At 58.0% G+C, this 10,392-nt stretch overlaps 1 protein-coding gene across 1 annotated transcript; it reads left to right on the top strand.

Moving 5' to 3' along the window:
• The first annotated feature begins 618 nt into the window (after positions 1-618).
• SMCR8 (SMCR8-C9orf72 complex subunit) lies at positions 619-9,935 on the top strand. Its single transcript, XM_059149691.1, has 2 exons — positions 619-2,978; positions 8,303-9,935. The coding sequence occupies exons 1-2, from the start codon at positions 619-621 to the stop codon at positions 8,754-8,756; spliced, it is 2,814 nt and encodes a 937-aa protein (XP_059005674.1). The 3' UTR covers positions 8,757-9,935.
• The last annotated feature ends 457 nt before the right edge of the window (positions 9,936-10,392 follow it).

Raw genomic sequence — 10,392 nt, 5'->3', positions numbered from 1 at the left:
GGGAGAGGCCGCTGGACGGTTCTGCCCAGACCTGTCGCGCGCTCACAATCTTTTTCTGTCCCGCTCGGAAGCTAGGCGGACGCTTCCGGGTCACGCGGCGCAGAAACCGTGAGTCATGTGACACCAAGATGGCGGCGCCGCGGTAGCTGGCTCCAGGTTGTGGCGTCCGAGGAGCCGCGACGGTTTCTGCCCTCGGGCAGTGGGGGCGACAACGCTTGACTGGTTCTTGCGGCGGCTCGTAGCCCCACGTTAGGCACCGGTTCAGGGCTGGGCTGTCGCTGTCGCGGTGGGGTCGGGGGAGTGCCGGTGACCTCGCTGCAGGTGTCCTGCGCTGGACGCTCTCGCCGGAGGAGAAGAAGGAGGAAGAGGACAACCGGCCTACCTGGTCTTCTGGACCTGCGGAGTCCATGGGCCTCTGAGGGCTCTAGAGGAGCTATACCTCTCGGGACTGTGGGAGTTCGAGGCTTCGAGTCTGTGAGGGGCAGCCTGGTACCCCTAAGGGCGCGAAGAAGACCGTAGGGACTTTGCTTCCTCTTCCAGAGGCCTGGCTTCCCTGCGTTGATTACCCCTTCATTCTTTCTCACTTCCTCTCAATGTTCTCTCCGTATATCTGGAAATATGATCAGCGCCCCTGACGTGGTGGCCTTCACCAAAGAGGAGGAGTACGAAGAGGAGCCTTACAATGAGCCCCCCCTGCCGGAAGAGTACTCGGTGCCACTCTTCCCCTTCGCCAGCCAGGGAGCCAACCCATGGTCCAAACTGTCCGGGGCCAAGTTCTCTCGGGACTTCATCCTTATTTCCGAGTTCTCGGAGCAGGTGGGACCCCAGCCCTTGCTGACCATCCCCAATGACACCAAAGTTTTTGGTACTTTCGATCTCAATTATTTCTCCTTGCGGATCATGTCTGTGGATTACCAGGCTTCCTTTGTGGGCCATCCCCCTGGTTCTGCCTACCCCAAGCTTAACTTTGTGGAGGACTCCAAGGTGGTGCTGGGAGACTCCAAGGAGGGAGCCTTTGCCTATGTGCACCACCTTACCCTGTACGACCTAGAGGCCCGGGGCTTTGTGAGGCCCTTTTGCATGGCTTATATCTCAGCGGACCAGCACAAAATCATGCAGCAGTTTCAAGAGCTCTCGGCTGAATTTTCCAAAGCTTCTGAGTGCTTGAAGACAGGCAACAGGAAGGCTTTTGCGGGAGAACTTGAAAAAAAACTGAAAGACTTGGATTACACCAGGACAGTGCTGCACACGGAAACGGAGATCCAGAAGAAAGCCAATGACAAAGGCTTTTACTCATCTCAGGCAATTGAGAAAGCCAATGAACTGGCCAGTGTAGAGAAGTCCATCATTGAACATCAAGACCTGCTGAAACAGATCCGCTCGTACCCGCATCGAAAGTTGCAGGGGTCTGCTCCGTGTCCTGGGGAGTCGGAACACACCCAGGATCAGGCCAGCCAGGCAGCCGCTACCTCTAACCTTGATGAGTCTGCTGACACAGACCTTTACACCTGCAGACCTGCTTATACCCCAAAACTCATCAAAGCAAAGTCCACCAAGTGTTTTGACAAGAAGCTGAAGACCTTGGAAGAGCTCTGTGACACTGAATATTTCACCCAGACCCTGGCTCAGCTCAGCCACATAGAGCACATGTTCAGAGGAGACCTGTGCTACCTCCTGACCAGCCAGATTGACAGAGCACTTCTAAAACAACAGCATATAACAAACTTTCTCTTCGAAGATTTTGTGGAGGTCGATGACAGGGTGGCAGAGAAACAAGAGAGTGCACCCCCTAGGCCTGGTCCAGGCAGGCCGCCTTCCAGATCTTTGGAGGAATGTCCAATTCCTCAAGTGTTAATTAGCGTAGGTTCTTACAAGTCCAGTGTGGAGTCTGTGCCCATCAAGATGGAGCAGGAACTTGGAGATGAGGAGTACAAGGAAGTGGAGGTGACAGAAATGAGCAGTCTTGACCCCCAGGAAAACTTGGACTACCTGGATATGGATATGAAAGGGAGCATCAGCAGTGGCGAAAGCATCGAGGTTCTAGGCACAGAGAAGTCCGCTGCTGTGCTGCCTAAGTCTGACAGCCAGGCCAGCCTCACGGTGCCACTGAGCCCCCAGGTGGTCCGGAGCAAAGCGGTCAGCCACAGGACCATCAGCGAGGACAGTATTGAAGTCCTCAGCACCTGCCCCTCGGAGGCCCTCATCCCTGACGATTTTAAGGCCAGCTACCCAAGTGCCATTAATGAAGAAGAATCCTATGCAGATGACAGTGACGGAGCCATCCACTTCCGGGCCAGCGTCAGCCCGCCGGAGCTGGGTGAGGCAGAGGAGGGCAGCTTAGAAACCCCCCCGTCACAAATAGACACCTCCTGCTGCATTGGGAAGGAGAGTGACAGTCTGCGGGTGCCCCTCTCCCCTCCAGCCCACATGCCCTTGGACCAGGACGGAGTCGTGAGCATCCCCCCGCAGCGCTATAGGCAGAAGGATCAGGGGTTCCATGTGGACTTTGCATTGGAAAATGCCAACCCTTCCCGAGACGACAGTTCCGAAGGCTTCCCTGCTGATGAACTGGACCCAGATCGCCTGCTGGCGAGCCGGGACATCAGTAAGACCAGCTTGGACACCTGCTCGGACACTGCCAGCAACATGAGCAGTGTAACCTCCACCAGCTCAGACCGGACTCCCGCCTCCGCTCATTCCAGCGGCTCCTCTTCCGAGAGGCATAAAAAGAGGGCCGGCCAGAACGCCTTAAAATTCATCCGTCAGTACCCCTTTGCCCACCCGGCCATCTACTCCCTGCTCAGCGGAAGGACACTTGTGGTCCTGGGGGAGGACGAGGCCATAGTGAGGAAGCTGGTGACGGCGCTGTCCATCTTTGTCCCCAACCACAGCCGTTATGCCAAACCGGTGAAGCACTGGGTCTGTTCTCCTTTGCATATCACGGATTTTCAGAAGTGGAAGCTTATTGGCCTGCAGAGGTAACTGGTTGCCTGTAGGGGCGGGTGGGGAAGGGCCCCATCCTGTTAGAGACGAGGCTTTGGACGTACAGCCCTCTGGGGGAGGTGCATAGGTTCACGTGGTGGGCCCAGAGTAGGGGGACCTGGCTTCCAGACTGGGCCCTCAACACCAGCTCCTTCTGTAACTTTCGGCAGATCATTCCCTTTCTCTGGTCTTCTGTTTCGTCATCCGTCGTTGGAGGGATTGCCGTTCAGTGCTGGTTGCCAGCCCTGGCCCGTGACCTGCTGTGTCAGAATTATTTAGGAGAGTTTTCTAGATCATGGAGTTCTGGGTCATCTCCCTGCCCCCCACAGAGGTTCTGGTTCAGTTGGTCTAGGGCAAGACCTGGAGTTTCTCTGGTATACGTTAAGGTTTGGGGAGCAACCAGACTTCTAAATTTCAGATTCTTTCTGATTCTCAAATTCACACTCTGGTGTAAATGACGGAGGAGAGGTTGGCTTCTGAGAAAGGGCTGTGATAGTCCTAGAAGATGGCAACCATCACTGTGACAGGGACATCAGGGGACCCCCGTGGCTTTCATTCCACTGTCCTTAGAAGGCTGTCTCGCCCCCCCAACCTCCAGAAATGCAAGAGCCACTTCTCTGCTTGAATGCTTTCTATTTCATTTTCCCACAATGCTTATGTTGCAGTAGACTCATTGTGTTTTTTTCAAATACTACTTGACAAGTTGTCTGGCCCAAGGGTCTCTTTCCCTCGGAGTAGGCACGGTGTTCCGTTTCCTCGTTCCCGTCTCTGCACCCACTTGGCACATCTGTAAGACAGGGGTGCTGACACAGCCAGCCTGTGCTTCCCATGCCCATGGGAAGAGAGAAGGGATTTCTGCCACGCTGCAATCAGCAGTCGTTCGTTCCAATTTTTCGACTCTCCTTTTGCATTGTTCCCTAGTATCAGCGAGGTCACCGTCACTCCAGTGGCCTTGTGTTTGCCCCTCTTGCAGGAGTCACCCCGCCCTCGCTCTAACTCTTGCTGTGTTAGGCTTTCCGTGGGGTCGTGGCAGTGGTGTTTAAGCAGGTGGCGCCTCCACGTACTGCCTTGGCTCACTGGTTGTGCTGGTGGGTGCTGGGGCGTCGTCTGGAGGTGCCTGAGCAAGGGAATTGGCCTGGAGGAATTCATAGTTCTCCAGGGGAGATGGGTGACAGGAAGGGGAGTGCCAACAGCAGGTGCATCGTGTGTTTTAAGGAAACAGAGGGGGAGACTGAGTGACGTGTGGGAAGTGAGGGAGGGGCTGCCTGGGGAAGGCTGGGGGTCTTTGGCTGAGGCACCAGGAGGACGAGCTTGCCAGTGTGGGAAAAGAGTGATGACATGGGGACTTGGTGTGACATGGCCCAGACCCCTGGAGCAGCCCCTTCTTCGGGCCGCCCAGGAGACCGAGCAGGGCCCTTGCTTATGGGCGCAGACACAGGCTCGGGAGTGAGAGGCTGCCCTGGGCGCCCTTGCAGACTGTGTCCTTCCTCCCAGGATCCGGTCCCTCTGCTGATGCCAGCTCTGTGCTCAGGTGTAGCTTGTCTGTCCCAGCAAGGCAAGGGCTTTTCAGGGATCGCATTTGCCCCTGATCTTGGTGGAAGAACGGGTTCTTGTCCCTTGCATACACATACCACTTCTCCGAGTGTCTCCCCTCACCCCAGCCCTGACCCTTTTCCCTTTTTCTCCACCAAAAGATGGAGAATGTAAAATGCACTTCAGTCTGTTGTCAGCTGGCTTATCCAGGACCAGGCTCAAGACAGTCTTGCCCTTCCCAGAGGCTTTCCCTGAAATTCCCTCCTTAAAAACGGGCTGGGATGGCAAAAGAAGTAATCTTTTCTGCCAGCTCCGTTCCGTCAGGTACCCAGCGGGAGTACGGCGTTGAGGGTTCTGAGGCCTGAGCGGGGCTGCCTTGGGAAGCCTGCTGTGGTCAGTTTATAAAGTCTGTGGCTGCAAGAGAGGGTAGCTGGTGGGTGGGCTCCCTGAGGTGGAGGAGAAGGCAGGAGGTGGTCTGAGTCCTGGGCCAGTAGTCAGCCACTGTGGGCACATGAACAAGTCTCTCCTCCACTATGAGAGGGTCGGATCCCTGGATGATCATTACCCAAATATTTATAGAGGACTGTGAAACGCTAGCCCCTCAGCCCACAGCCAGAATCATACGGTGAGTCAGCCGTGGTGCATCCCCGTGACAGGCCGAGCACCGTCTTCGGGGTTGGGGAGCGTCCCTCACACCAGTCCCCGCTCTGTCACCATACTGTCAGCTTGACGTCTGAGGCTCTTTCTGTCTATAGACGGAGTTGCCAAGACCTATCTCGTGAGAGCGGGTGTGGAAAGGCCCATTGCATCTGGTCTGTGTCTGATCAGTGAGAGCGCGTCTCTGATAACCTGGCAGGGATGCACACAGGCTGAAGGGAGGCTGGCCAGGGCCGCCAATGCTGAGTGGGGCCCTCACCAGCCCACCTTCAGAGCCTTTAGCCATCCCTCTGAGGAGGCGAGAGGCCCATCAGAAGTGACAGACGAGAGCATTGCAAACAGTCCCGAGAGGGGGAGCGTCTCCCAGTGCTCACCTTCCCAGAACTTCTAGACGTGCACAGGTGTTGGGGAATGGCAAGGGCTGCCTCCAGAGGGTCCTGCTCTGGTGTGAGATAGTGTGCGGGGGCTCTAGGCCTTGTTCGCTAGGGGGCATGTCACTGGAGTGGGGACTGGATTTGCCACAGCTCTCCCGAGGAAATCCTGGGAGGTAGATGGCAGACACCATCTGAATGTATCCAGAGACAAAAGCCGTGGAGTTGTGGCCCAGGGCAGGTAGGGAGGGGCGCTGTGGGTTCTGATGCTTCTACGATCGGCCCTGTGGATTTTTGGACCAGGCCTCTTCTGTCTCTCATTCACCCAGCAAAGCTTGTTGAACGCACCTGTGAGCCGGGCTTCCCAGGCTTCATGTGTGGAGAGCTGCAGGAAAGGGTCACGTCTGGAAAGAACGTAACACCCTTTGCTGTGCTCGCCCTTTGAGGAAGTGCTCAGAGCTATGGGTATCAGTGGTGAGTCACCCCAGCTGGCAGAACCAGTGCTGAAACTGGGAGGCAGGAGGATGCCCATCTTAGGATGGGCATTAAAGAGTCATAGTAGAAGAGGGGCCTTTGTGTGGCCGTGAACTTCCTTGCCCAGGGTGGAGATGGGAATGGGGGGAGCTCCGGTCTGGGGGAGCTGGGTTAACCTGTGTGCTAGGTTAACCTGGAATCTGAGAATTGAGACCCAGGAGAGTCTCTCCCCACTCAGGTGCTCTGGACTGCAGTGAAAACCAGCTCTGATGATGAACCATTTTTAAAGACTCCCCCCTCCATAGCTGCCAGCTGCATTAGTGCTTGACTTTTTTCCCCCTAAAGTAGGCCTTCTGCCTGCAGATGCTCATGCATTGGATCCATCACTTGTGGGTACGCGATGGGCAGATAACCATGTTGGTTTCCCATTATTTTACATCAGAATGAAGGAAAATTGTATTGCTTGCCAAGTTGCAGGAACAAGCCCTGGACAACTCAGTACGGATGGGAGGAGGTGCTAGGAGGTGGGTCAGAGGCCCTGGTTGAGTCCTGCCTCAGCCACTTTGCAGCTGGGGGACCTTGCGTGAGTCACGGCCCCTTTCTGGGCCTCGGTGTTCGCATCCACCCAGAGCCTACCCCCGGCATTGGGACGGACGTTAAGGAATCTAAGGTGTGGGAGGTGAAGCCGGAGGCTCTCAGTCACCTTGCAGTGTCACCGGGACCAGAGGTGTGGGCTTGCCGCTTTCCATGCTGCCTTGCCCCCTGGTGAGGAGTGTTGTGGGAAGACTCCTGTGGGGAGATGTGGGGTGCCAGAGCTCCCTGGGGACGGCCGGGCCTGAGGCCGAGTGTTCAGCATGAAGGGGGCTGGAGTGGAGGGGCAGGAGCATGGGGAGGGGAGGCCTGGCTTTGCCACCGCAGCAGAACCTCGGAGGGGCCAGATGTGCCCAGCTCAAGGGGGCATTTGGCATTTGGGGGCATTATGGACGGGGCCCCTCCTGGGGTGGAGGTTGCCTGAGCACATTGGTAGTGTGGCTGAGGAGGCCTGGGTCCCCGAGAAGCCAGGGAGCTGCCTGGCCTCATCACCCATGTGACGAGGGCCATAGCCCACTGCTCGCCTCGTGGTTTCCAGGACGCATGGCCTGTGTGGTTCTGTCTTTTCGTCTGTGACCCTGCTCTTGTGTGGTCCGGATGCCATCCCAGGTTCTCGGAGCCCACCTTTGTTATAAGGCCCGTTCCTCCAGAACCTTCCTGGCCCTGGTGCTCCCTCTTTCACTCGGGGTCCCCTGGGCATGTTTTATCTTCCCAGCCGACCAGGCTCATACCTCACTCCCTCCTCTGCCCCCAGGTTGCTGCCTGGCACACAGCAGATGCTGTTAACTGTACAAGGACATGACAACACCCAGGAAGGAAAAAATATAATGAGATTGCCTTGGTCCCCCAAGTGCCTGTCATTCCTCTGTACGCAGTACCTGAGACCTAACACAAGCTGTGAATTCCAGACGTGTGTTGGTCTGAAATCTCTGGTCAGCCAGACCTTTGCCGGACTGCAAGGCCAGCCGACTCTGGCTTCTCTGGGAAGACTGATCTAGAGGGTTTTAAAGAGCTGCTTACTAGGGTGGGTCACCCTGATCCCTTCCCTCCCTGGGCTAGCCTTGCCTGCCTGTGCTCTGTGCGGGCCGTAGCGGGCACTGGGCTTGAGGCAAGTTCAGCCAGTCCCGGCCCGCAGAGGCGCCGTGCGGTGGGAGAGACAGGAGATAAATGGCCGTCCCCATATTGTTCGGTGCTAGGCTGTCAAGACTGAGGGCCAGGCACTGTCCTAAACACGACCAATTTTGTCTGTGCAGTGACTGCGTGAGGCAGGACTGGTTATCCCTGTGTTACAGATGGGGCTCAGAGGGGGTAGGGAACTTGGCCAAGGTCACAAAGTAAAAAAGTAGAGAAGCTGAGGGAGGGGATCAGGAGTGGCTGGGTAAGGTTTAAGTTGGCGTAGAGGCAAGGACAAATGGGAGGGAAGGGTTCCCTGGGCAGAGCCTACAGGCCCGGGGTTTTGAGGCCCTACCGAGAGTGTGGCATGGCTTCCAGGAAGTCATCGTGGAAGTCACAGATGGGGTTTGAGAGGCCCATGGGCCACGCCCAGGCACTCAGACTTGATCGCAAGGGTGGTGAGGAGCCCTTTGAAGGGCATCAGGGTCAGATTTGCCTTCCAGAAAGAGCGAGGGAGCGTTGGCTGGTGGGAGCCGGCCGGGCCCAAGCCTTTCCTCCTGACGCTGGCCTGTGTGTTTCAGGGTGGCGTCCCCCGCTGGCACCAGCAGCCTCCACGCCCTGAGCCGCTATAGCCGCTACACCAGCGTCCTGGACCTAGACAACAAGGCCCTCCGCTGCCCCCTATACCGGGGCGCCCTGGTGCCCCGGCTGGCCGACCACCGCACGCAGATTAAGCGGGGCAGCACCTACTACCTGCACGTCCAAACCGTGCTGACCGAGCTCTGCTCCAAGGCCTTCCTCTACACTTTCTGCCACCACCTGCACCTGCCCGCACACGACCAGGAGACCCCGGACGTGGTTGCTGGACGCCAGGCGAGCTTTCTGAAGCTGACCCTGGGCCTGGTGAACGAGGACGTGAAGGTGGTCCAGCACCTGGCCGAGCTGCTGAAGCTGCGCTACACGCAGGAGGCTCCCGGAACCGGCTGCCCCACGCTCAGGTTCGACTACGTGCCCAGCTTTTTGTACAAGATCTGACATCCGCCCCAGCTACTGTGACCGAGACCTGTGACCCAGGGTACGGGGGGGGGGGGGGGGGCGCGTGAGCAAGCAGGCCTCTGAGCTTTTGAGACTTCTGGTGTCATCGGGGGAGGGAACGCAAGGTGGCAGCCCCGGTCCCCGGGTGGCGTTGGGTGGGCTGGGAGGTGGACTCGGGCAGAGGTGGGTGCCTGGTTCTCGGCGTCAGTGAGGACAGCGACAGACCCGACTCCACCTAGCAAGGAGTGGCTCCTGTGGTCGGGAGGGGGGGCCACTTGGCTTCCTGAGGACTGGGCAGCAGGCCGGGAGGGAGCCAGCACTCTCTCGATGGGGCGGGATGAAGGGCAGAAAGGTGAAACCCAGACAGGAGGGGCATGCTGGCAGGGTCAGCTCCCAAACACTGGGTGGCCAGATCAGGGGAAGCACTCCGTTCCCTGGAACAGTTTAGTGGGGGACAGGACGACAGACCATCCATTGCCTCATCCAGATCCCACCTGGGGTCCTTCCCTCCGGCCCCATAGAGCCCACCATCCCGGAGGAGGCCCCTGGATGAGTGAGGTGGAGGGAGGCAGCTCTGCCTCAGCTGGGCGCTGGCAGACACGGAACCTTCTGGGCCCCGAGGCTGTAGGGAGAACGAGCATTACCCTGTCTGGTCCTGGCTTCCGCACTAGGCACAGAAGTGCCAGTGGGTGGTCTTTGCCGCTGCTTTTTCCGGGGCAGCAGGAGTGGCTAGAGTTAGGCACTCGTCCTTGCTTGTGAGTGAGAACCACACTCGTAGCTAGAGAGCCTGGGAGACGGGCAGGGCCGCGAGGCCTCGAGGCCGTCAGCACTGTGCAAGGGTTGGGGAGCCAGCAGGCCTCTGGGAGGCTGGAGGCCATGAGGCCACACTGTGCTCTTGGGGACGGTCGGCAGATGTGCTGGGTCTCAGCCGAGGTCCCCCTCCCTCCCCCAGTCCTCTACCCACAGCAAACCTTTGCAACCACTTCACTACCTCTTGCAGGGTCTCCTGGGCATGGGGACAGTGGGGTTCTGCCCAGCTGGTTGGTCTGGTCTGGGAAGGCAGCCCAGCTGGCGAGAACCCAGGGCCAGGAAAGCCTCCTTGCATGGCTGTCTTCATGGACCTGGCCCATGGGAGCCTCCCCACTGCTCACTTCTGCCCCCGCGCCGCCCCCGCAAATACACAAACCTCACCCCTGTTCACTTCCACCGCACTCGAGCCCCCCAGGTATGGTTACCTCACCGCGGCCACTCACCTTGCAGCAGCTCACTCCCAGCCCCACGTGAGCCCTCCCCCCAGGGAAGGAGACAGTCCCCACTTCACTCGCCGTGACCTCCCTAATGCCCCTGACACAGTTGCTGTTGGTTTATAGATGGAGAATTTCTTGCAACCTTGCAATTTTTATACTCTTTTTCCCCCGTTTTTTTCCTCCAAGTAGGGAAAACCCTTAGTATGACAGCTTTTTAACGTGGTCCGAGAGAATTGTGCAGCAGACCCGGACCCGGACTGGCCAGAAGGCGGTTGCTCCTGGGCGTGCACGTCTCTGGGCGCTGCATACTGTGTCCTTGGGGTCTTGCTGTCGAGATCTGCCTCCCCGGCAGCTCCATGGTGCACCACGGAGGCCGTGTAGGGCAGGCA

This window comes from Mustela lutreola, chromosome 15 (genome assembly GCF_030435805.1).
Source record: "Mustela lutreola isolate mMusLut2 chromosome 15, mMusLut2.pri, whole genome shotgun sequence".
Lineage (NCBI taxonomy): Eukaryota > Metazoa > Chordata > Mammalia > Carnivora > Mustelidae > Mustela > Mustela lutreola.
This window is presented reverse-complemented; position numbering and strand designations above follow the sequence as displayed.

Bases quoted from the DNA above. Each gene is read 5' to 3' on its own strand.
- SMCR8 (XM_059149691.1), top strand. From the start codon at position 619: ATGATCAGCGCCCCTGACGTGGTGGCCTTCACCAAAGAGGAGGAGTAC. The intron at 2,979-8,302 runs GTAACTGGTTGC...TGTGTGTTTCAG, and splicing joins AAGCTTATTGGCCTGCAGAG to GGTGGCGTCCCCCGCTGGCA.